This window comes from Sorex fumeus, unplaced genomic scaffold (genome assembly GCF_029834395.1).
Source record: "Sorex fumeus unplaced genomic scaffold, SorFum_2.1 ptg000035l, whole genome shotgun sequence".
NCBI classification, from domain to species: Eukaryota; Metazoa; Chordata; class Mammalia; order Eulipotyphla; family Soricidae; genus Sorex; species Sorex fumeus.
The window spans coordinates 11850075-11877827 of NW_026606092.1; the positions used below are offsets into that span (position 1 = coordinate 11850075).

The 27753-nt window shown below is 42.4% G+C and overlaps 1 protein-coding gene across 1 annotated transcript in view; it reads right to left on the reverse strand.

Annotated features, from left to right (window-relative positions):
- FMNL2 (formin like 2) overlaps positions 1 to 27753 on the reverse strand; it is a 372490-nt gene that overhangs the window by 65515 nt on the left and 279222 nt on the right. Inside the window, exons 7-9 of the mRNA XM_056117609.1 lie at positions 22793 to 22901; positions 17730 to 17806; positions 15427 to 15520 (exon numbers count right to left, since the gene is read on the reverse strand). Of these exons, the coding sequence (XP_055973584.1) occupies positions 15427 to 15520; positions 17730 to 17806; positions 22793 to 22901 (280 nt within the window). The remainder of the gene's footprint in view (positions 1 to 15426; positions 15521 to 17729; positions 17807 to 22792; positions 22902 to 27753) is intronic.

Consider the following 27753-nt stretch of genomic DNA (forward strand, 5'->3'; position numbering starts at 1 on the left):
ACAAGAACTGGTCCACAGAATTGGGCGTACCGAGTTGCGGTGCCGGAGGTGGTGCCAGGGGGGGAAACTGAAGGGTATATGGAATGAGGGTGGGACACGGGACAATGAAAGTGGACAATGATGGAGAGTGTAGTGCTTGAGCACTGTATGCACTGTTCTGTCAATAACAGTATTGTAAACAGGTGCCTAAAATAAAAATATCTGTTAGTAAGATTTCAATAAATAATATTTTTAGGGGCTGGAGCGATAGTACAATGGGTAAAGCACTTGCTTTGCATGCAAACAACCCGGGTACGATCCCTGGCATCCCATATGGTTCCCCTGAGCACCACCAGGAGTGATTCTCAATGCAGAGTCAGGGGCAAGTCCTGAGCATTGTCACGTGTGGGCCCCAAACCAAAAACAAACAGACAATAAATAAATAAAATGGTCTTTAAGGAATAAATAAATAATTATATAAATTTTTTTTAGAAGGAAACTATTACTTCTCAAGTGTTTTTACAGTATAGTACTGTATAGTACAGTATAGTACCAGAAAATAACATTCCCTATTATCTGAAAATGCTATTTAAGAGTCAGAGAGATAGCACAGGGTTTGATACCTGACATCTCATATGGTCCCCTTAGTATTGTCAAGAGCACATAGCCAGGAGTAGGGTCTAAGCACTGTTGAGTGTAGTCCAAAAACCAAAATTTAAAAAAAAAAAAAAGAAAAGAAAGAAAATGCTATTTAAAGTACTTCCTTTTCCAGAGCACAGAAGATAGTGTAGGAGTTAACATGCTGACCTTGCATGGAGCAGACCAGGGTTTGATTCCTGACCTGCATATGGTGCCCTCAGTACCTCCAGGGGTCACTCCTGGCCACAGAGCTAAGAGTAAGCCCGACTCAAAAATAATAACTAATAGAAATAAAATTTTCCCTTTTATACCTACATATATATCTGTGAGTTTGATTTTCTTAATATATTTCAACCAAATCAATAGTGACTGCATGCAAAGCAGGCATCCAAAGGAAACTATCTTTAATTACTCCAGACATAAGACAGCTACCAAAACATAGAATAACGTCACAAATGTGACAGCTGAATTATTTACAAATTTATAAATCAGTGACCTAGGACTTAGTACCACTTTTTTACAGGACTTTAAGTACGTCTAAATCATGTAATGACATGCATGCCTGATAAAAGCATGCATGTTGCGCATTTGTAAAACACCTGCAATTCTGCTGGATTGAGAACTCACTATCTCTCTCTCTCTCACACACACACACACACACAGAGCCATTTAAGAGAGCTAAAGAGACAATATAGAGGTTAAGACACTTGCTTTGCATGAGGCCAACCTGGTTCAATCCTCAACACCACAAGCACTGCCAGGAGAGTCCCTAAGTACTACTAGGTGTCCCCCTTCCCCATCAAAAAAGAAAAAATATGTATGCTCATAAGGAGGCAAGACATCTATCTGTTAGCCAAGAAAGGGGGCTGAACTTAAGTTTTAGGGAATAGAGTTTTGTCGGTGTACGTTTTTTAAATACACAGTGATGGAACACTGTATGTCAAAAGTCCAACTATGAACAACTTTGCAATTCATAGTGCTTTGATATAATAACATTCTGAAAAAGAAAATATAATAAAAGTAAATATTAAAGAACAGAAGAAAAATATGGGGAAAAAACGAAGTGCCATCTGTATCACAGGGGTGCTTGGCATCAGTATCACAGGAACGCTTGCATTTCAGATTGCTTTTATGGAACCCCGCGAATGTTTGTGTTTTTAAGCAATAGACACAAGAAAAGAACAGAAACTACTCTCTCCAGCAGGGTCAACAGGACACACCTTCCCCAGCTCTGGGGGGCTCCAACCTAGACAAACCACCCAAGTAAGGAGATTTGTTCTGGGATCTGTCTCAGCCAACAGTAAGCAAGTACTCAAAGAAAAACTAACCAAAAAAAAAAATTTTTTTTTAAAAAGATGATTGTGTTCTATCAGTACTTTCATGATGGCCTGGGTGCCTACCACATAAAACATAGGGCAAAATTCCTCCTGTCATACCTAATCCTGGAAACTACTTCAAAATGGAAAATCCGATGTTGCTGGCATCCCAGCAAATCTGGAATACCACATGGGCCGCTGGTACATTTACTGGTAGGGAAGGAGCACTCATTTTCCATGGTCAAAACCAAACCGTTGAAACAAAACAGAACTATAGCTCATGTTACCATGACTGGCCATTTCCATGCCCCAGTGACGCAGAGCTGATGGGGAAAGTTCTGTCAGAGCGCTCAGCTGGATGATGAGGGCGACAGACCGAGACTGCTGGACCACAGTCAGGGACCGCAGAGTCAGTTTCTTTGTCTGAATGTGTTTCAGTTCATTGTTGTGAATGAAAACTACCCAGTGGCCATCCACCCTTGGCAGACTGATAAGCAGAATGACCGCGCTGGGCAGTGGCCCCAATGTACCACTGTGATGAAAGCAATCAGAAGCGGCTGTTGGGCTACCACGAGCAGAACAGAATTGGGTGTAATAGAAAAGTCAGGAAATGAGAAGTTGACATGATGGTCTGAAAGCTAAAAAGCACAGTCCCACACAGAAACGTAGTTCACACACACGTCCTCACGACAGCAGGTGCTAGCAGGGAGCCCAGCACTTGTCCTGCTCACTTTCTGGCAGGGGAAGCAACAGGCAACTTGGATACACCAAAAAAATAAAAAATAAATAAAAAAAAATAAAACCCAAAAAAACACTGTCCTCCCATTATTCATCGATTTGCACGAGCGGGCCCAGTAATGTCTCCATTGTGACACTAGTTACTGTGTTTGGCATATCAAATATGTCACGAGTAGCTTGCCAGGCTTTGCTGTGTGGGAGAAATACTCTCGGTAGCTTGCCGGGCTCTCCGAGAGGGGTGGAGGAATCGAACCTGGCTTGGACGGGCTGGCTGCACGCAAAGCAAACACCCTACCACTGTGCTATTGCTCCAGCCCCTGGATACACCGCCAGGTTTTAATTTTTGTGCCACATAGCAGTGCTCAGGGCCTACTCTTGGCCCTGTGCTCAGGGATCCCTCCTGGCGGGGCTCAGGGGACCATATTGGGTGCCAGGAATCGAACTTGGTTAGCTGCATGCAAGACAATCATCCCTCCCTCTGTATATTGCTCTAGACCCTATTTTTCAGCTTTTAAATTTTTTGTATTGAGATTCTATGGTATGCAACAGTGATTCCTCATGCACAGAATTCTAATACCACACTCTCCACCAGTGTACTCACTTCCCTTCCCCAGGATCCCAACACCCTTCTTTGCATCCCCTCCTCCCCCAGTACAACCATATGGATCAGTTCTCCCAATATGTGGCCTCTGGCCATTTGTTGCTGCAGAGCTGCATATCTCTAAGTCCGCATTTGAAAGAGATCACTCTGTATCCATTCCTTTTCTGCCAACTGACTCCACTCAGTGTGATATCTACTTGTTCTACCCATGTTGCTGTAAATTGCATGATTCTGATCTTTCTTAAAGCTGCACAGGATTTCATTGGTATATACACCACAACTTCTTGATCCATTCACCCTGCCAGTTTTTAAACAAGGCTGGAGTTTAGGGGCTGACGTGGCTCTAAAAAGGAACTAGTGGGGCCAGAGCAACAGTCAGTGAACAGAATGTTTGTTTTGCTTGTGGCTGACATGGGTTTGATCCCCAGCACCATATATGGTCCCCCGAGCCTGTCAGGAGTGATCCCTGAACACAGAGCTAGGAATGATCCCTGAGTACAACCAGGTGTGGTCCCCAAATCAAATTAAAACAGAGAAACTAAAGACTAGAGTTACAATCATCTAAAATCACAGTGATTCATTTGCTAGTGTGGAGCCACACCAGCAGTGTTTGGTGCTACTCTGGGCTTGGTGTGCAAGGGTCACCCCCAGCAATGGTCAGTGGACCATTCAGTGGTGCTGAGATCTGAAACTGGACTCCTGCTGGCAAAGCAGATGACCTGGTCCTTTTTTTTTTTTTTTGGCTTTTGGTTAGTTTTTTTGCTTGTTTGTTTATTTTTGTTTTTACTATTTGGGTCATATCTGGCGAAGCTCAGGGATTACTCCTGGCTCTGGACTCAGGAATTATTCCCAGCAGTGTTTGGGGGACCATATGGGATGTCGGGGATCAAACCTGGGTCGGCTGCATGCAAGGCAAATGCCCTACCTGCTGTACTATAGCTCTGACCCCACTGAGAGGTCTTTTTCCTAGTCAACCAGAGCATTTATTTCGACTTATATAGAGTTCTATCTCTCTGCTCCCTCTCCCCCCAACAACCAGATCAAGTCTCTTCCTTATTTTTCCGGCTCAGTGTCTCAGTCTCTCGGTTCAGGGTCCTTGTAAAACAGCCCAGAATGTCCTGAATGTTACCAACCCGTTCTGTTACGAGGAGGGTCACTCTTCAGTGGAAAATCAAGGGTTTGTGTATGAATGTGTAAAATCTGTTTGGTATGCAACAACAATTTATATAAGGTTGACTATGGGCCTCGGAATTAAAAGATCCATGTAAAAATCACAGAATTGCTATCTATTTACTAGGAAGACAGGCCAGGGCTTTTGAAGTCCTACTTCCCAGGGCTGGTGTTGGAATCAAACAGAGCCTACTGGTATTCGCTAAACAAGTGGGGACTTTATATTTCTATATGTGCATGTGTCTTTTTCAAACACTTAATAAACAAACTGACTTACAACACTCAGGGACTCTGCTCACAGTCTTTCTCCGAAGATGACTGCTTTCCAGTTTGAAAGAAAGCAGGGGATCAATAAATAGTATGGCAGGTAAGGTTCAGAAGCAAAGTTCCTCTACAAGTATTCCCGTATACTGGGATAGTTTCACTGGCCCCCGGGTACCACCAGTCTCATTTAAGTCTTTCTTTCTAAGCTCCCCCAGAGTCACCTCTTCAAGATACTGGAGATGAGTGAACACAACTGCTTCAGGAGGCTCACAACCAACCACTGTGAGTGGAAGGGAGAAGGCGGCCACGCCATGAGAAATCCAAGAGCAAAGATTCTGAAACACTTCTCAGGCCCCACCACACTCTGCTCTCTCCGAGTGACCTCATGCTAAGCCAAGGAGTGCTGGAGCAAAATCTAACAGCATTTTCTTCATTAACATTTATTAACTGCAAGAGTCTCTCTAAGGAACTCCACACAGCCCCTTGCTACCCTCTAAGTTGCATGTTTTGGGCCCTGCCCCCTCTTTCTAGCCTCATCTTTCTTCTTCCTATGCATGTCCCCTGTTTATGTATGTATGTATATATGTATGTATGCATGCATTTTTCTTTGGATATCATACCTAGTGATGCTCAGGGATTACTCCTGGCCATGCTCGAGGAACCATATGGAATGCTGGGAATCGAACCTGGGTGGGTCATGTGCAAGGCAAACAACCTACCCACTAAACTATCGCTCTGATCCTCAGAACATCCCGTTTAATACGGCAGAGCCATAGTAAATTACAATCCTCAAGGTTAATTAAGACGTCACTTTCTGGGATCAGAAAGAGTACAAGAGTTAAGGTGCTTGCCTTACATGTGGGCAACCCCAAGTGACCCAGCTCTGATCCCCTAAGCAGCACCAATATAGAAATTCCGAGCACAGAGTCTAGAGCAGCTACTGAGTGTCACTAAATGTGACCTTCAAACAAACAAAACTAGATTACATTCTTTGTATAAAATAACATGTATCTTCATTATTATTTTTTTTTGCAGGGTGGGGCCAAGTGCTGGCCCTAAACTCAGAGTTACCCAGGGTGATGCTTAGAGAGCATATGTGATACCAAGAATTCAAACCAGAGTCTGTGGGATCCAAGGCAAGTGCTTTAACCCCTGTAGTCTCTCTGGTCCTCTTCTTCATGGTTTGATTTGCAACGTTTACCAATGTTTTTTGACAGATGGAGGGGACTCAGACATTCACAAAGATTTCTTCCAATGTGGAAACGTGATGTCTAATGACCTTAATGATCAGAATAGCAGCCTTCAATTGCCCTCTAAGTGGTAAAAACAGGTGTTGGGTCAGAGAAATAGTTCAAAGAGTACCACATATGGTCCACTGAGTCCATTAGGGTTCATCCCTTAGCACTACCAGGTATGGACAAAAACCACACACAGAGAGATACTATGTTTAGAAGGGGGAAAAAAAGGATCAAAGTGAAGCAGATATGGGCACTTTCCTTGCATGTGGCCAAGCAGGGTTCAATTCCTGCAACCCATATGATCCCTGGAGCACCACCAGGTGTGACCCCTGAGTGCAGAGCCAAGAGGAAGTCCTGAGCAACACTAGGTGTACCCCACCCCACCAAAAATGCTAGTCCAAGGACTCAAAAATCCTGCATTGACTACAAACATTCCAAGAGTGGAGCACCACATTTGATAGGGTTTAAAGTAGAAGGCAACCAATTATAGAGGGAAATATATTTTTACAAATACACACACACACACACACACATACACACACAAGGTTCAACCTCTAACAACGTATTACTTATCTCTCATAGAAGGGCTTAAATGTCCCTCGGTGAAATACAACAATCTTCACATACTTTCCTCTACGGAAACTTTTTTTTTGAGTTTTTTTTATATATATATATATTTTTTTTATTAGTGAAACACCATGAGGTACAGTTGTAGATTTACAATTTTTGTGCTTGGGTTTTGATTATATAATGATCAGATACCCATCCCTCCACCAGTGCCCATTTTCCACCACCATGGATAATGTCCCCCCCACCCCCATCCCCCCATCCCCCCTGCCTCTGTGGCAGGACAATCCCCTGTGTTCTCTCTCTCCTTTTGGGTGTTGTGGTCTGCAAAAGACGCATTGAGTGGCAAACATGTTCAGTCCATAGTCTACTTTCGACATGCATCTCCCCTCCTGGGAGGATCCTCCAAACACCCTTTATTTGGTGCTCCCTTCTCTATCTGAGCTGCCCTTTCCTCTAGAATGCCCGGCTGGCCACTAAGCTATGGAGTAATTCTCCTGGTGCTGATCTCAGCTATTCTTGGGTATTAATCTCATATTTTGTTACTTTATATCCCCCAGATGAATGCAATCTTTCTATGTCTATCCCTCTCTTTCTGACTCATTTCGCTTAGCATGATACTTTCCATGTAGTACCACTTGTATGTAAATTTCATGACCTCATCCTTTCTAACAGCTACATAGTACTCCATTGTGTAGATGTACCAAAGTTTCTTTAACCAGTCATCTGTTCTCGGGGCACTCAGGTTTTTTCCAGATTCTGTCTATTGTAAAGAGTGCTGCAATGAACAAACAAGTGCAGATGTCACTTCGACTATACATTTTTGCCTCTCTGGGATATATTCCCAGGAGTGGTATTGCTGGGTCAAATGGGAGCTCAATTTCTAATTTTTTGAGAATCGTCCATACTGTTGTCCAGAAGGGCTGAACCAGTGGACATTCCCACCAACAGTGAAGGAGTGTCCCTTTCTCGCCACATCCACGCCAGCATCGGTTGCTTTTGTTCTTTTGAATGTGGGCCAGTCTCTGAGGTGTGAGATGGTATCTCACTGTGGTTTTGATCTGCATCTCCCTGATGATTAATGATGTAGAGCATTTTCTCATGTGCTTTTTTGCCATTCGGATTTCTTCTTTGAGAAAGTTTCTGTTCACTTCATTGCCCCATTTTTGGATGGGGTTGCATGTTTTCTTCTTGTGGAGTTTAACCAGTATTTTGTATATCCTGGATATCAACCCCTTGTCAGATGTGTATTCGGCGAATATCCTTTGCCATTCTGTAGGCTGTCTTTGTATTTTGGTCACTGTTTCTTTGGAGGTGCAGAAGCTTCTTAGTTTAAGATAGTCCCATTTATCTATCTCTGTTTTCACTTGCTCGGCCAGTGGCATGGCATCTTTGAAGATACCATTAGCTTCAATGTCACGGAGGGTTTTGCCAACTTTGTCTTCAATGTACCTTATGGTTTCTGGTCTGATGTTGAGGTCTTTAATCCATTTTGATCTTACTTTTGTACATGGTGTTAGGCAGAGTTCTGAGCCCATTTTTTTGCATGTAGCCGTCCAGTGATGCCAGCACAATTTGTTAAAGAGGCTTTCCTTACTCCACATTACTTGCACCCTCTAAGGAAACTTTTAAGGATCATTTTCACAGTTTATTCATAACAAACAATGCAAAATAAATTTTTTCAGTTCTGTTTGGGGCAGTGCTTGGGGTTCAGGATGGAAACATTCAAAATATGGTGGTGGGAAGGTATAATGATGGCGAGATTGGTGTTCGAATATTAAATATGATCAAATATTGTGAACCATTTTATTAAAATATAATAAATTTGGGACTGGAGCAATAGCACAGCGGGTAGGGCATTTGCCTTGCACACAGCCAACCCGGGTTCGATTCCCAGCATCCCATATAGTCCCCCAAGCACTACCAGGAGTAATACTATTTAAAAAATAAAAAATCCTATGTTGGTGGGACCTTTTTTTTTTTTCAAAATATTGTTTGTCCACAGTACAAAACAGCTTAAAGGCAATAGTAATTATCCTCCAATTTTAAAAGCTTATAACTCTTTCAGACTTACAGGTTGTTGTTGTTGGTTTTTTTTTCTTGGGGGGGGGTCCACCGGACCAAAGCTAGTAATCATGAGCCAGCCTGTCTCCTGACACACAACATCCGGGAACCCAGCAAAACTAGTCTGGGATGATTTATTGTGCACAAACAACTGTTGCAACCATGAAAAAGCCTCCAAAACAACAGAAAAACTTTGACTATGTCTCTCTTTCTGCTCCTGGAACAGTGGCTCAGTTGGAGAAGTGTGCTGGGGCTAGAATGACATTATAGTGGGCTGGGGGCTTGCCTTGCACATGTCCAACCTGGGCTGGATCTCTAGGACCCCTGAGCACTCCAGGAGTGACTCCTGAGTGCTGAGCCAGGCACACACCCGGAGCACCACTGTGTGTGACCCACAAAACAAAATAAAACAAAAAAGTGCCAACTCAGTTGGTGCTATCAGTCTACTTGCAGCCTGGCGAGATGAGTCCTCCACGCTCTCTGGAATGACAGCAGGTGAGAAACCTCTGCCTGACATTAGGGAGACTGAAAAATAGAAGTGCCCCTTTAAAGGAAAACCTAGCCACGTGGAGGAGTTACCGTCATATCGTGGCGGAATGTGTACAAATGAGTTCATGGCAATGGTCTTGCAAATGGACTTTGTGTGGATTTATAATCCCACCCCCCTCCGATGGTCAAGAGGGTAGATGAGACGGGATTAAATTCAGAGGCAAGCTGGAAGCACACCAAAATGTCTGCGCTCTTTCCTGCCCAGTTGGGTCCACTGTAAATAAAAGTTGACAGGCTTTCTCCAATCACTTAATAACGGGGAGCGCAAGTGCTTTCAGATGCCCGGTAGCTAAACCACATCCATTTTCCCAGGAAGCCTTTCTAGCAATAGGTGAAAACACTGGAAGCTGTTGCCAAGAGGGCTGTGGACAGGCTTGCTGGTGGCCTGAGTGACTCATGATGGCCCTGACTCTCTGCAGCAGCGTGAATGGGGAAAGTTGAGGGGGAGCAGAGCTGAGCCTTGAACAGCAGCACCCGCTGCTTCGTTAAAGCCAGATGCTGCCATTTTGGCCAAGGACGGAATGTGGTTATAATCAATCTGCAGTCCTGATGAATTCCAGGTGTGCCCCCCCCACGGTGGGGGGAGAAGCGGGTACGTGCCAAGTTCTCAAAAGCCTTGAGGGCTAGTGCTGCCACGATGCAGCATCTTGGGACTGCAGCGGATGAGAGATTTTATTTTTGCTAGACTTTGAAAGACTATTAAATTTGCCTCTTTTATTCTTTCTAGTTTGGGGGGTTGTGGAGTAGGGGAGCCTAACCAGAGGTGTTCCAGGCAGGGCCTTGGAGTGACTCCTTGTGCTACTTGGTGAAAGGGGCTACCAGATCCATACCTGGTGTGTTCACAAAGACCATGAGGTACTCGGGATCAAACTCAGAGCCACATATGTGCAATGCAAGTGCTCTTCCTTCTGAGTTAACTTCCCAGTCCCTGGATATACTTGGTGGTTATGTTGTTGTTTGGGGCTACACCTGGCTGTGGCCAAAACTTACTCCAGGCTGGGCTTGGAGGACCATATACAGTGTCAGGGATGGAACGGGAATTGGTTGAGTAATACATGTACTCTCTGGCTCTACAATAAACTTTTATTTTTGTTTTTATTACAGTATTACTAGTAGTAGTTTTGAGGCAACACCAGGTGGTGCTTGAGGGATATTCTTGGCAGTACCTGGGGTAGATATACAGTGATAGGGATCAAAATCAGGTCTCCTGCATGCAAAATATACATAGAAATACTTTTGATCTTATTTGTTTTTTTTTGATTGGGGAACTCACCTGGCAGTGCTCAGGGTTTACTCCTGGCTCTGTACTCAGGGATCGCTGCTGGCAAGCTCAGGAACCACACAGAATGCCAGACATTGAACCCAGGTAGGTCACATGCAAGGCAAGCACCTTACTCACAGTACTACCTATCAAGCCCTAGAGACACTTTTTTAAAAAATTTTTTATTTTCAATTAGATCACCATAAGATACACTGTTACAAAGTTATTTATGATTGGGTTTTGGTCATACAATGTTCCAATACCCATCCCTTCACCATTGTACATTTCCTACCAGGAATGTCCCCAGTTTTCCTCCTTCCACCTTACCCAACCCCAGTCTGCCTCTACGGTTTCAATCTCTGTCTCTCTCTGTCTCTGTCTCTGTCTCTCTCTCCTTTGGGGCATTACACTTAACACCTTGGGTGTTAGTCTCATATTAATATTATGCTTTTTATATCTCACAAATGAGTGTAACCATTATATGTCTGTCCCTCTCCTTCTAACTCACTTCATTCATGAGTCACTTCATACCATGATACTCTCCATGTCCATCTAAAGGCAATATCTCGGGGTTGGAGCAATAGCACAGTGGGTAAAGTGTTTGCCTTGCACCAAGCTGACCCAGGTTCAATTCCCAGCATCCCATATGGTCCCCTGAGCACCACCAGGAGTAATCCCTGAGTGCAGAGCCAGGAATAATCTCAGTGTATGCTGGGTGTAACCCAAAAAGCCAAAAAAAAAAAAAAGGCAAAGTCTCAAATGTGTCAAAGGAAACAATGGGAGAAAGTGGTAAGACTAAGAATAATTGAAAGGAAAAGGCCTAGATAGAGGACTCCAAGATTCCTAAGAGAAACTCGAGGGCCAGTGAGAAAGTATAGTGGGTAAGATTGTTGGTAAGGCTCTTGCCTTGCACATGCCCAACCCACATTCTATCTCCAGGATGATATAAGTTCCTCTGAGGACGGCCAGGAATGATCCCTGAGCCCAGCGCTGGGAGTAAGCCCTAACACTGCCAGATGTGGTCCCCAAACAAACAAAAAGTAAAGAAACTGAACTCCATACAATTTCAGAATTCTAAAGAAGGGGTGGTGAGAAGTGCAGAGGTTCAAGGGCTTGCTTTGCATATGGCTTTGGCTAAGATCCGGTTTGAGGTCCACAATACATATGGTCCCCAAACACCACCAAGCATGGCAGCCCCTATGCAATGCTGGGTGAGCCCCACCCCACGCCCCAATCTGAAGAACTCTGAAGTGGAGGGAATATCATAATCCCAGACAGAGGTTGGATGTGGGACTTTGCAGGTGCAGCCTGAGAGTCAAATCCTCTCCATTTATCAACATCCCTCTGAACAATCCTTTCCTCTCTGTTAGTCAGTTTCTGCTTCTTGCAGGCAAAATCCTGAATGAATGAAAATACTTGGAGAGACTTTAACATCCATATGCTGTATGCATGTTTGGTCCAGTGGGCCAAATGTGCAAACAACGTACTGTCAAGGTAACTATAAAAGTATCAAAAGGATACTGGGTTCAATCCCCAGCATCCCATATGGTCAACTCAGTCCCACGGGGAGTGATCCCTGAGCAGACAGCCAAGAATAAGTCCAGAGTACCTTCGAGTGTCACCCAAAAACCAAAAACCAAAAAGACTGAAAAAGACCTAAATAACACCAAACAGACCACACTATATATTGAAAAAGCATGAACAGACAGATTGTTCCAAGGGCCGAGGGACACACTGTGCATGCAGAGATCCGGGGGGTCCACCCCCAGCACCACATCACCAGGGGTGGGCCAAAAAGGGAAAAGAAAATAATTAAAAAGAAAGAAAAATGAAGTCTAAGATCAAGACAAAGTAGCAGTATTTTTTGATCAAAGGCTGAATTAATAAATAGGCTGATGCTTTTTTCCTAAGAATTAGGTCTCCCTCGGAACGCATTGCCTTTGCCTTGTCCACAGAGCTATTAGGATAATCTCTCTGCCTGACAGCACACAAGAGGTCACACTTCACAGACAGCACACAGGGGGTCAAGGCAGATCAAGGCAACATGGAACCAGCTCTTTCCTTGTCCCGTTCTCAGGAGGCAAGGTTCTCACACATGCTAATGTCTGTCCAAAGAGAATCAGAACTTAAAGACCTACCATGACTCATTTGTAATTATGAAATGAGGCCAATTTTGGTTAAAGCACTTTAAAAAGTCAAAGCTCATTCAGTTCTCACTACTCAAAGTCATCTATTTGACTGGGCAAAACTACCTTTGAAATTAAGTCTTTAAAGCACCATTAATCTTTAATATAGATAAACCACATACAATTCTCATGCCAAATTATTTTTTCAAATCATGGCAGAATTCTGTAGGCATTTTTGTGCCTACTCTGTATAGGCATTCTATGTTATCTGAAAGGAAAAATAACATTGTGGAGGCTAGAGCAATAGTACAGTGGGCAAATTGGATTTGATTGCACACAGGCAACTTGGATTTGATCCCTGGTACCACATATGATCCCCCAAGTCCACTAGAGTCTCCTTGAGCACAGAGCCAGGAATATTCCCTGAGCACCACCTGGTGTAGCCCAAAAACCAAAATAAATAAATAAATAAATAAAATAAATGTTACACAGCTCATGACTTTAATTAACACTGATTGTATATAATTATCATCTTAGGACATAATCAGATCTGCAGCATAATCAGGTGCTTATTACCATTTAACTCATAACATGATTCACGGATTATTGTACAATAAGCATATCCAGTGTGGAAAGAATTGGACATGTGATATTTTCAAATATGGCATAATAATAAAGATCTGAAATTACAATAGCTATACATGCTGTTTCACTTCCATATTAATCCTGTTTATCCACACATGTATCTCCCTATTCTTAAATGTAAAAAAGCACTAAATATGATCTCTATAAGTCATACCAAAAACCATCTCTATCTTATTCACAGGAAAGCCTTCACATATTCTTATCTCAAAGTCTTTGTTTAGAACTCAAAATATGGAGAGATCGTACAGTGGGTAAGGTGCTTGCCTTGCACACAGCCACGTCATGTTCAGGAGTCAGAGTGACAGTACTGACTGATGGGGCATTTGACTTGCACATGGCTGACTTGGGTTTGATCCCCAGCACTTCATCTTGTCCCCCAAGCCAACCAGGAGTGATCCCTATGTGCAGAGCCAGAACTAAACTTTGAGCATTCCAGGTATGGTGCCAAAACAAAACAAAAAAACCCAAGTTCAATCTCTGGCACCACATAATGTTCTCCGAGGCCTGCCAGAAGTGATTTCTAAGCACACAGCCAGGAATAAACCCAAAGCACCTCCAGGTGTGACCAAAGAAAAAGAAAAAAGGAAACAAACCAAAAGCAGAAGTCAAAATTTAAAGGTTCACTGTTATTCTTTTATCATTTTCTTGAACTTGGGTATGTTTCCCGATCCCTGAGGCTAAATAGATAAAAATGACATTTGGTTTTGTCCATGGAGCACTAATAAAATCAAAATCTTCAAGCAGCAGGGAGAAGTCATGTGCATGAACAGGCAGAGGACTTTTCCTCATCAGATCTCTGCAGCAAACAAGCCGAGGTACAGGACTGCGGGTCACTCTCTAGCCCACATGTCAGCCCAGCTAGTGGGATATCTCCAGTGACTGTGAGGGTAATGGCTCTGAGGGTCTTTGATCCAGTCTTTCCCTCAGTAGAATCTCACCAATCCAGCCCCCTATCACCCAGAGTGGCAGATCAGGATCCAATGCACCAAAATCCTGATCCAGAGTCAGTCACGTATCAAACTCTCTGGCCAGGAGCAATAGGGCAATTGGAATACTTGTCTCATTGGTGCTGATACAGACTCACAAGGCACATGCAGCCGTAAGTACCAGCTAGCTGGTATGCCAGAGACTCCAGGACAGCTAAGAGGAAATCGGGAGAAAGCCACTTGAATGTGGGTTTGAATCCAGACTGGATATCCATCTAGAAGTATGTGAAATTCAATGGGATTACAGGATAAGGTGCTGTCATAAGGACAAGGCTGCAGATCCTACAACAACCTGGGGCTCCAAGTCCCTTCCACTGTGTGTGTCCTGTCCCACCCGGAGCAACCCAAAATGCTGGGTACAGACAGAGGCACACACAGGCTTGCTTCATGGCCATGAAACATTGCACACTGAGAATTATATTTCAGGCCAGGATTCTGGGTGTACATTATCTGTATTTCCAACCACCCATGTCCATTGTCTTTTTTTCTTGCTTTTTAAGTCGAGGCACAAGGGTTACTCCTGGCTTTGCACTCAGGAATTATGCCTGGCGGTGGTTGGGGGACCATATGTGATGCTGGGAATTGAACCCGGGTCAGCAGTGTGCAAGGCCAAGACCCTGCTGTACTATAACTCCAGCCCCCATTGTTTGACTTTTTTGTTTGTTTATTGCTTGGGGGCTACCCAGCAATGCTTAGGGGTTGCTCCTGGCTCTGTGCTCAGGAATTACTCCTGCCAGTGCTCGGGGACTATATGGGATGTTGAAGATCTAACCCAGGTCGGCTGCATGCAAGGCATGTGTCCTATCTCTCTAGCCCCTCCCCTTTGTCTTTGATGGGATCACCTGGGAAAGATGATAAACTATTAAAATCAGTTGTCTATATTGATTTCATGACATCCAGAAAAGTAACATATTTAACAAGAGTAATATATTGAGGGAAGAAACTATGATGAACGTTCACAATATTTACACTGCAGATGCTCAACCATAATGAAAACCACACATATTTAACAAAATCTGTTTTCCTATGTGTTGCTTCGTGTCCAAAGTGGGGAAAAAAAGATGGCAAATGCTTTCTAACTTTTCTTGGAAATGAAACACCAAGGAAAGCTTAGTTCAGTCATTTAAAGATATTTAGACCAAACTCATTGCTTATCCTGCAGTGATGTCTTAAAAAATTAACTAGTATACCTTTTGGGACTTGGAATAAATAGTGAAGTAAATCATCCTGTCCAAATAAAAGAAACTTTCACAAGCATTCTTTTAGAACTGTGCATATCCTACCTCCTTGAAGTTATCAAATGCTGATAGAATGATCTCATGCCCGCCTCTCACAAGACATACGGCAGCCAGCAGTTCTAGGACAAGAGCTTTTGTTCTATCAAAACAAGAAGGAAAAAGCAAAATACACGTCAGTAAAAGTGACGAAAAGAATCAACTATTCCTCGCAAGACGGGTATTTGTCTTTCTATGCTTTATAAACATTTACTAAGGTTTAGTAGATACTAACGCACATTTTTAAGCTTTCAGTAAATATTTATGTGATTTATCTTGGTAGCAAATTTGAAAGGATGTCTACTACTCCCCAAATTACAAAATACTCATTCTTACTTTGAAAATCTAGGGAATGGGTAGGAGGGATAGTACAGTGGGTAGGGTGCTTGATTTGCTACTCAGCAGAACTGGGTTCAATCCCCAGCATCCCATATGGTCCCCTGAGCATGCTATGATCCTGAGCAAAGAGTCAGGAGTAACCCCTGAGCACTGCCAGGTATGGTCCAAGCTTCCCCCTCCCTATTCTCCAAAAGAGAAAATCCAGGAAACATCAGTAGCTTAGTTCTATTAGCAAGTGATATAAATGAACAGAACATTTTTTAATCATGGGCCAGATAACAGGAAACTTGGAAATATTTAAGAAAACCAAACACGGGTTAAGTATTTGTTCCGGTTTTATAATCAGAGATACAGTATTTGCTGAAAGGCTCAAAAGCAACCAAAATTAACAACCTTAGTGGCAAATCTGCTCCATAAAAATCACCAAATACGATGCAAGCTTCTATCATTTCTTTTTAAAGAGGTCTTTTATTGCTTGTCTTTAAACAGGAAGCATTCTGATCAACTACCATGTCTTGAGAAAAGTAATAAACGACTTCCCTGATGTGGCAGGCAGGCACCCAGAGGCAAGGCAAGGAGAATCTAATGAACTAAGAAAACAATCAAAAATCTGAAAAATTTTTAATCAGGGCAAGTATGAAATGATGATAATAACCAGCATTTAAAAACAGAATTTCATAGTTTATACTGCATTCCAAATAAAAAATATGTAACATGTATATGTGTGTATATGCATGTGTGCATATATATATGTGTGTGTGTATATATATATTCAATTCTCTCTCTATGTATATATGTCGACCCCAAGGGACACAGATTTTTTAGTGTGTGCACACACATATATACATAGGGAGAGAGAGAAAACTGAATTTACAGTTTTTCAGATAAATGAAAACCAAAGAAACTGAGGAAAGGGAAAAGGAGCTCAAAATGCAGAATACTTTATTGGAACATAAAACATGTTTTAAAAACTAAAATGAAACCTGTGAAGACAGGCTTCTAGGAATAACCGATGCTGTGAATAAAAACAAATACAAAAACAGTTTAAAAAATGCATTTTCACTATTTATTATAACCTAAGTAAAATATGTGTTTGCACTAAAAGAAACCTGAATGGTTATGTTTGCTAGTTTGCATTTCTTTGTTTGGTCTGACAAGCTAAGTCTGAAAATGCTGTAAATAAAGTGTGGATATGGGATAGAAATTTTTATTTATTTTTGGTTTGGGGTCCACTTCTGGTTGTGCTCAGGATTTACTCCTGACTCTGAGCTCAAGAGATCACTCCTGCTGGTGCTCAAGGAACCATATAGCATGCTGGGAATTGAACTTGGGTCGGCCACATATAAGACAAGCACTTTACCACTGCACTTTACTCTGACCCCAAGGTACAACGATTTTTAGCATCCAGCAATAACTGGTATAGCTAAGTCTATAAGTCTGTATCCAAATCATCCTTGTCCTAGCCTGGCAAGGAGTCTGCCTTCATATTTCTCACTAATTTTTGCTCAATTTGCAGGGATTCTGGGAACCAAGGATGTTTTCATTCCTCCAAAAGAGCAAATGATTAAAGAAAAGATCTGGAATTGTCACCAATTGCTCAACTTTGCCACCTGAAAGAAAACTGACTGCTAAAAAAGTAAACTCTACCTTGCCATGACTCTGATGGCAGTCCTATTTCAGAGAGTTGTACTTGGAAGCTTCCAAACTTGGACCATTTCGACATACTCTAAGGGTCAAGGTGCTGGTTTCATATGTGGTCAACCCCATTTCAGTCTGGCATTGCATGGTTTTCCCAGAGTAATGCCATGAACAAACCCCAAACACAGTGGCACAACAATGCCCCTCCCCGCAAAAGAAGAAAGGGGAAAAAAAAAGAGAGAAAAAGAAAGCTTCCAAACTCTAAAGTTTGGTGTTTACCAGTTTCTTGCTTTCCCCACTTATTTTTCTACTTGTGCCTTACCACATGCACTTACCTTGGATTCTTGTTGTTTAAGCTTAGTGCAATCTCATTGACAGCATGTGGATGAGACATGACCATGTTGAAACCATACTAAAATTAATGTGGAAAACACAGAGCATTAGGCCCATTAAAGCTGCTAGAATGACAAAACCCTCAAGTTTTACCTACTATAATGCATTCTGTCACTGTATCACTGTCCTCCCGTTGTTCATCGATTTGCTCGTGCGGGCCCAGTAACGTCTCCATTGGAAACTTTTATTGTTGCTGTGTTTGGCATATCAAATACATCACGGGTAGCTTGCCAGGCTCTACCGTGCGGGCGAGATACTCTCTGTAGCTTGCCGGGATCTCCGAGAGGGGCGGAGGAATCGGGTTGGCCATGTTGGCTGCATGCAAGGCAAACGCCCTACCACTGTGCTATGGCTCCAGTCCACTATAATGCATTATCGTCATACATATATTTATTTCTCTAGCAAAGCAGTGTCTGAGTATATCTCTCTATAAAAATTTTCAGAGGGAGCTGGATCAATAGAACAGTGGGCAGGGCATCTGCCTTGGACGGAATTGACCTGGGAAGGATCCTCAGCATCCCATGCGCTTCCCCAAGCACCGCCAGGAGTAATTCCAGAGCACAGAATCAGGAGTAAGCCTTGGACATCAACAGATATGACCACAAAACAAAATAAAACAAATTTCAGGAGGGGTCCTGAGTGACAGTACAAGAATGAGGGCAAACGCTTTGTCTGTGGCCGATCCCAGTTCAATCCTTTGCACAATGTGGTACTCAAGTACCCCAGGTAAGGCCCAGGGAATCCTCAGCACTGTCCCGCCCAGGCTACATAGCAACTCTGGACCGTCACACTGAGCTGCCAGTCCCAGCTGGTGACAATTCACCAGGAACAGTCTCCAGGCTCCCTGACACTGTTTGCAAGTCCAAAAAAAAAAAAAAAAAGGTAACAAACTTAAGAGTAGAATTATTAAAAATGTGTCATATTCCATCCTTTTTTTAAAAAAAATACTACTTATTTAGGGCTGGAACACATGCAAAGCATGTGGCACGCTGGTTTAATCCCAGACATTCCTAGGTATTACTCAATAAATAAGAAAATAAATTACAGGGTCAGAGCAATAGTACAGTGGGTAGGGTGTTTGCCTTGCATGAAGCCAACCCAAGTTCAATTCCCCAGCATCCCATATGGTCCCCCAAGCACTGCCAGCAGTAATTCCTGAGTGCAGAGCCAGGAGTAACCCCTGAGCACCGCTGGGTGTAACACAAAAGAAAAAAAAGAAGAAGAAAAGAAATTACAAAACAAAATAAAACTAGTTTCAGTTATTAGGATAATGAAAAGGTTCCAGATGATGATTCTACCCTGGAGTTTCATAAGATCACCTGACTGGAAAAAAAAAAAAACCTACAAAACCCTGATTCTTCAGGACCAATTTATTCTGAACCACTAAAGCATCTGACTGTGTTTTTAAACAACCCAAATGGCATCTGAACATTTTATAAATTTCCAGAATAACTCCTCCAGACAGCCAGATTGACAATCACTGCACCTAATCTTTTCTCTGGCCAATGGGTGACAGGACTGCAAACTGAGGAAAATGTGTTTGGCTCTGAGGCAAATTACCTCATCCCTCTTGAAAAAGAAAAAAAAAAGTTTAAGAACAGGCTCAAGAATCATTCTTAACTCTGCTGCGTGAAGGAGCTATTCCTTCTCCAAACTCACTTTCAGCTCATGAACCAAGAAAATGTAAACAATTAGAAAAACAACTTCTTAACATTCCACACCCATCTCAACCCATCCATGCAAAAGCCGTGTGTCCTCTCCCTACTCAGCACTTCTGGACAATGAGCATCTCTCCTATCTCTCCTATGCGCTAGTCTAGAGCAATGCCTCTCCTCCAATCCCCGATCTCATTCGAGGGAAAGGGATCCCACCACCAGAAATACAGCACACACCAGCAGTCCTTCAATCCCCCATCGTCGCTTCTTCCTGATTCATTGTGATTAGCATCAACAAAATCTCTCTTGAACGTCAGTCACCTGTGTCTAGCTGCTGCCCCATTTCCCTGCTAACCTTTATAGAAAAACCCCAAGCACTTTCAGTCTGATTCCTCTTTCAAAACAATTAAATTCACAGATGAAATTACTCCAAATAAGCATTTCATTCCCACCATTCCAATAAAACCACTTGTGCCAAGATCAACAATGACCTAGCCTTTGTGCAAGACTGTGGCCAGCTCTCTTCATTACCAGCAGCACAAGACACATCTCTGAGCCTCATCTTCGACTTGAAACATTTTCTATGCTTGGTTCCTACTTCCCTGCCTCTTTCTCATTCTCTCTAGCTAACTCTGCCTCATCTCTCACACTGAAACTGCCTATGGGTTATTTGAGACACCATTGCTTCTGTATCTAGCCCTCTAGATCTTTTTCACTTCCTTTGATTTTTACACCTATTAATTCCCAAATTTGCACTCCCAGACCGCCAGGGATGGGTCAAAACCAAAAAACCCAAAACAACAACAACAAACCCAACAATCCAATTTGTATTTGGGCCAGAGTGAGAATGCAGCAAACAGGGTGCTAGCCTTGCACGCAGCCAACCAGGGTTCATCCCATATGGCCCCCAGAGCACCAAGAGAAATGATCCCTGAGCAGAGATTCAGGAGTAAGCCCTGAACATCACTGGGTGTGGCACAAAAGCAACAAAGCAAAAATGACAAGATTTGTATCTGGACAGGTACAGACATCAAAAAGCTAAGGTACCCACACAGAATTCCAGATCAAGTCTCATAAACCTGGCATCCTGCAACCAACCCCATCTTAGAGATGCCAATTCCATTGTTTAGGGCAAACCACCAAGCTACCTTCTACCACCATACACCAAAAAAAAAAAAAAATCAAAACAAGATAAGTCACCTCTCACGTCTTCTCTGCTCCTAGTATCCAGGGTACACACCAGCAACACTCAAATTAATTCAACACTCCTACTTCCCTTTGCCTTCATCCTCCCTCACACCTCCTCTACCAGGGTCAATGGAAACCTGGAAACCAGAGTGGATCTTCTAAATCCAAGTGTCACCTCACACTTCTCAGAAGTTCCCAATTGCTTTTCACTTGGGGAAAAGCAAAATCTTTGGCTTATAAGGACCTACACCATCAAGACTCCCTGGTAACTTCCAATTTCATCTCCTCTCCTCCACTTACTCTGATCCGGGCTTAACCCTGCCCCAGGACCTTCTGCTCTTACCCATCTTACTGCCTAGAATCTTCTTTCTCCAATATCACTTCTCTATTCCTCTCATGGAAGTTGTTACTCAGGGACACTTTCCTGGATATACTACTTAAAACTGAATGTGCACTTTTAGCACTTCCTACTCCTATTTCCTGATTATTTTTCTCCAGTATTTAGCTGGGATCAATCTTTCTGAATTTAAAAATCTCAATTTATCACAATAAGCTACGTAGTCCTAAGAATATCGCTTAGCTTCTCTGTAGAGTACCTTATTTCCTTAGCAGCAGTAAAATGGTTTTGGGATTTGGTACTATACCCAGTGGGGCTCATGGACCATGAAGTACCAGAGATCAGTCTTGGGCCTCCCATATGCAAAGCATGCACTCATTCTATCCGTGAAGCTGTTTTTCTCCAGCCCTCATCAGTAACATGGGAAAAGTGCTATTTCCCTATCTCACAGGACTGTTGTAAAATATTACGTCTCTGGATCAGAGATATAGGGTTAAGGCACTTGGTACGATCCCCAGCACCATACAGTCCCCCAAGCAGCGCTCTTAGAGTTGTGAGCCAAAAACTAAAAAATAAATATGTAAATAAAATAATAGGTTTAAAATCACTAAATCTGTGAAAAGTAACTATGGAAGTGTTGCTTGCAATTCAACATTATTGCCTATAACACTGTATAATTAAACGGCTTAGCATGTCTGTCCTCACTAACAAGCAAGTTTCGTGGGCACCTATTTCAAGTTCTACTTCCTGTGCGTGGGCTGGAGTGATACCACAGCAGGTAGGGCATTTGCCCTTGCACACGGCTGACCCGGGTTCAACTCCTCCGCCCCTCTCGGAGAGTCTGGCAAGCTATCGAGAGTATCTCGCCCACACGGCAAAGCCTGGCAAGCTACCCGTGACGTATTCGATGTGCCAAAAATAGTAACAAGTCTCACAATTTGTTGTGAGATGTTACTGGTGCCCACTCAAGCAAATAGATGAACAACGGGAGGACAGTGTTACAGTGCAGTGCTACTTCCTGTTGTAGAACAGGATATATCTGGCAATGATAAAAGATACTAATTTATTAAAAGAATAGATGCGTACTTTTCCCTTTTAATTTCAACTCCGCACTAGTACATTGGGTTTGAACTCTAATGCCAACCTTCAATCTACACATTTTCTTCTGTTTCTACTTGACCTTACCTATAGCATCCATATCAGTGATCAACACACCCAATTTTATACTTGAATTCTGGTTTTCTAATTCTCGCCTCAGGTTTTGCTCATCTGACTCTATTTCTGATCTTCTTCACCAGTCTAGACGCTCCAGGATTTGCTTTCCACTTCTACTGATAGGATTAATCCAACCAAATCAGTCAACTGTCTCTTCCAGTGAAGCAGACCCTATGTATTTAACAAGCTCATCAAGATGCTTCTTACAAAGACAAGGATCCACTGAAACCCACAGATGGTCTGACCTACTCACCATGCATCTTTGTGAGCCCCTCATCTACACAACACACAACTATGTTCTGTTAGGAAGTTGTTCCTTATTGCCCACCACAAGCACCTTCCTTTGTGGATCCCATTCACCAAGGAATCTAGACAAATAAATTTATCACTCTGGAAAGAAAATGTCATCTTTTAAATACATTCTAAATTGTATACTGAAATTAAAGTATGAGAACAATGAATGAAATCACAAGCAACTGACTAAATGAACTTCGTTTTTCAATAGTATCTCATTAAATCCTAATATTGGAGTAGTACAAAGAAATCAAAGAGAGTATGCTCTGCATCTGACAAATTTGTATCTTTTACAGCATCAGAAACACAAGCATACCTGGTAGTTCATGATGGCTCGCAAGCACATGATACAGACATGCACGTCGTCTTTCTTACTCACTAATCTTGAATTTTTCAGAGTTCTTCTGCTTGGCAAAGTATTATATCTACAAACAAAAAAGAAAATTCTATAAAATGACAAATGATGTTTTTAAAACAGATGCATGCAGTTTTTAAAAAGTGGACATTGTTGGGACTGGAGAGATAGTATAGCAGATAGAGCACCCGCCTTGCCACACAGCTGACCCAGGTTCCATGCTGGCACGCTAGGCACCTCCATGAGAGATCGCTGAGGACATCCCTGGATGTGGTCCCAAAACAAAAATTTCTACCTTTACGCAATGACAACTTCACATTAAAACTGCCAATAACAAGACCATCACAACAAAGCTATTGTGTATGTGTCTGTGTGTGTTTTGGGGTCACACTCAGCGATGCTCAGGGGTTATTCCTGGGTCTGCATTAAGAATTATTCCTGGCAGTGCTCAGGGGATCACATGGGATGCTGGAGATCAAACCCAAGTCAGCCTCCTGGGAGGCAAATGCTAGTCCACACTGTATTACCGCTTGTGTACTATTGCTTATGTACTTTCCAGCCCCAACAAAGCTATTTTTGTAGCCTCTGTACCCTGCACAGTTCTGTGGTGGTCATCATCCTGTCAAGCTAGATCAGTGAAATTCCACTCCAATCACAGCATGCAACAGATCAGACTGTGTGTAAACTCTATCAGCTATCAAGGTGCCTAATCAGTAGATCGAGCTAGACTGGTAAAAGCAATCTGAGGCAACTTGTATACAGATTTCACATGCAAAGAAATGAAGAGGAGAAAGTTAATTTTTTTTTTGGTAGACTATCAAGCAACTCTCCCAATTTTACTTACCTCCTGTGTTCTCGGGTATACCTATTTCAGAGAGTAATAAGCGTAGACCAGGTCATCCACCTCTGTGGTTTTCAACACTGGTCTACGAGTTGGTGCCAGATCTCAAGATGTAAAGAATTAAAAGTCACTGAGGGGTTCCACTCAGTTTCCAGTAGTGGTTTTCAACCATCTGGCCAGCAAGCCAATGTTGGTCCTCAGAAGGATGAAACCCATTCCTTAGTTAGCATCTTTGATATTGGTCTGGGATATTATCCCAAAGCCTTAATAGTCAATAAACTGTCAATCTGAGCTTTTACCTAAAGACTGGTATGGCAGTTTAAACTTGGAGAGAAACATGCTGCTATTTCACAAGGCTAAGATGTTTTGTTGTTAGGATCCATTTTAGAGACTACATTGCTACATTGCAGTCTGGACATGGATCAGAATCCTCATTTCAGAAGGAAGTGACCATGTGCATGGGGCAACAAAAGTAACACTGGCCGCTCCTTTAGGTGCCTTAAAACTGCTTCAATATGGAATTCCAGATAACTCTTTCCATAAGGTCATGCTAAAACAAAAGCAAATTTCAAAAGTTGTGGACTACTTCCCTATGGAGAAAAATCACAGAAACATGTCACAAAATAAAGCGCAGGCCTTCCTTCTTAAACTGAGCTATTTAAAATATTTCAAGATGATGTGATTAATATTACTTGCTTTCCAAAGTCGCAAGTGCCGAGCAGCACACTGATTGATCTGTTTGTTTGAAGCGCTTACGAGGAACGGCTCTTTCAAATTTTATCTTCTATTCAGAAACTATCCAGTGAAAGAAGAGGGGGACTGAGAGATAGTAAAGTGGGTTGGATGCTTGACTTGCACAAGGCTGACCCATGTTCGATTCCTGGAATCCCTATATGATCATCTTAGCCAACAGAGAGTGATCTCTGAGAGCAGAGCAGGCAATAAACCCTAAATAAAAATCGCTGAGTGTGGCCCTAAAACAAAAAACATAAAGAAAGATGATTCTTTTGCTGAGCCTACTATTAAGCCAAATAAATATTTGAAGAAACACCGCAGTAAGTCACTTGCCTCAACAGATCTGTTATTATTAGGGAAATTCAAATCAGAACCACATTAAACTAAAAAGTCATGCCTATTCCTGAATGGCAAAGAAACAGGAATTGGCAAGGATGTGGAGAAAAGGAACTCTCATATACTGCTGGGGAAAACGCAGCCTCTGTGGCAAACAGTATGGAAGTTCCCTCCAAAACTGAAAACTGACCGCTGATTCTGCAAATCTTCTGGGAATTTAATTGAAGAATACAGAAATAATAGCTTAAGGATTGAAGACATACTACAGTGGGGAGGGCACTTGCCTTGCATGCAGCTGACCTGGTTCCGATCCCTGACACCCTATATTGTTCCCTGAGCATCACCAAAAGAGATCCCTGAACACTGGGCCAGGAATAAGCCCTGAGTACCACCAGGTATAACCCCCAAACCAAAATCATTATTATCATCAACATCATCATCAAGTCAAAAAGCGAAATGTGCCCTATTGCTCCTTACAGCATTATTTACAATGGTTTTAATATGGAAGCAAGTTTTGTGTTAGGGCACATGCCTGGCAAGTGCAAAGCCTTGCATCTGGTCTCCAGCACCACTCCAGCATTGCTGGGTCTAACTCCTATAAAACAGATAGACAACTGGGGGCCAGAGTTGTCTTGCATGCAGTCAACCTGGGTTCAATCTCCAGCACCCTGAGTACTGCCAGGAGTGATTCTTGAGCACCACCGGGTATGGCCCAAAACTAGAAAAAAAAGATAAGCAATAAGCAAGCCCTGGGAACAAAATATTGATTCAATATTGTAACTTTTTATTACAAAAAAGGGAAAATGTGGTACATGTGTTTCTGTGTATATACATGTATTGTATGCATATATATTCTCGATCATGCATGTCCACACATGTATACATATACACACGCAAGCGCGCACATGCACGCGTGCGCACACACACACACACACACACACACATACACACGCAGTACATTCCACCGAATGTTATCCAACCATAAAAAATATAAAATCTTGCCATTTGCAACAAGGCAAATATATTTTGAGGGCATTATGCCAAGTGAAATGAGAGACAAAAACAAATACCATGTGATCTGATTTATATGTATAATCTAAAAACAAAACCTGCACTCTTATATAGGGAGAACATAGTAGTGGTTGCCAGAGGCAACTTGGACAGTATGGATAAAGGTGTCAAAAAGAAGAAATTTCCAGTATAAAGTAAGTCAGGCCCAGAGAGCCCATGCGAATAATAGAGCACATACCCAGCATGTGCAAAGCCCTGAGTCTGGTCCCTAACACTATAAGCCTGCCCACCCCCAGTATGACTGAGTTTAACCTCTATGAAAAAAATAAATATATGTATAGCTACTATAGTTTATAATGTATACCTGGAAGTTGTTAATTAAGTATGCAAGGAAAAAACTGATATATTTACATAAAGTATCTACTTTTTAAAGGATGATAGGTTTCTACACTGTCCCATATTTCTGCCTCACTTCTACATAAACTGAATGAGAAAGCAAACCTACAACATTAATTGTATTTCCTAAGAAGTAAAATAACACAGTAGGCAAATACTTTATTGGTTTAGTTCCACAGTTAACATTGTAAGGTTTTCCTAAGTCTAAAATATCTTTGCCATTAGGTGCATTATTGCAGAAACCAGCAAAAGATGACTAAAATAATATTCTAGTTGTTAAATATTAACACAAAAGGTTTCTAGTTTCTCTAATGGATGGTTAATCAAAACATATATTCTAGAACAATATTTTCATCGATATCTAATATGATATTGCATATTTTTGCATGCATACTTATCACTATATATTGCATGCATACTTATCAACCTTAAGTTTAGAATATACCAGTAAGTAAAAACAATATGCATTTCCATTTTTAATAAAATCGATTTTAAAAATTAAAGACAATAAACCTGTCTACATGGCTGGAGCGATAGCACAGCGGTAGGGCATTTGCCTTGCACGCAGCCAACATGGCCGACCGGAGTTTGATTCCTCCGCCCCTCTCGGAGAGCCTGGCAAGCTATCCGTGATGTATTCGATATGCCAAACACAGTAACAACAAGTCTCATGATGGAGATGTTACTGGGCCCGCTCGAGCAAATCGATGAACAACGGGAGGACAGTGACAGTGAAACCTGTCTACATTATAGAGTATTTAGCAAAAGAATTGTAATTAAAATTTTTGTAATTCTCCTTTTTACAAAACTAAGAGTGGGAGTTAAAGGCCTCTATAGTGAGCATCTGAAAAGAGAAAACTGAACAGCGATATGATCACAAAGTGTTTCCTTCTTCAATCAATTTACTGAATGATCCCTAGCAATCCATGGGGTGGAGAACTGACCATTCAAGAAGTAGTTTTGTAGTCTGTTACACTAGAAAACAACAAAAGAACCAAGAGATCCCAGATAAATACTTGATGAAAAGTTTCAGTGGAATAAGAATAGAAGTAATTGATCAACGTCAAAATCAAACCACAGCAATAATGACCATTAAAAATCCAAAGGCTCAGCAGCTTGGAGCAGAAAAGTGAACAGACTATGCGTTAATCCAGGCCATCATGTCTGCCCGGAGGGGAAAGGATGTTGCTCCCTTCCGCCCTCCTCCCTCTGGAAAGAAAGATGGCGGCCACATGGGAGCCTTGTGGACAGCAGGTATGAGCCGGGGAAGCGGAGGCGACAAAAACCTCAAGGGAAGGGGGGCGTTCCGGTCCGTCCTTCACGCCCTACCGAGGTCACCAGTTGCCCCCCACGAGTGGCTCTCCAGCACGGCCTCGGCCCCAGAAGCACAAGGACTTAATGCAGAACCCAGCAGCTTGGTTGGAGCAGAAAAGTGAACGAACTATGCGTTAATCCAGGCCATCATGTCTGCCCGGAGGGGAAAGGGTGTTGCCCCATTCACCCTCTCCTCTCTGGAAAGAAGATGGCGGCCACATGGGCACCTTGTGGAGAGCAGGTGTGAGCCGGGGGCACAAGGGCGACAAAATCCTCATGGGAAGGGGGG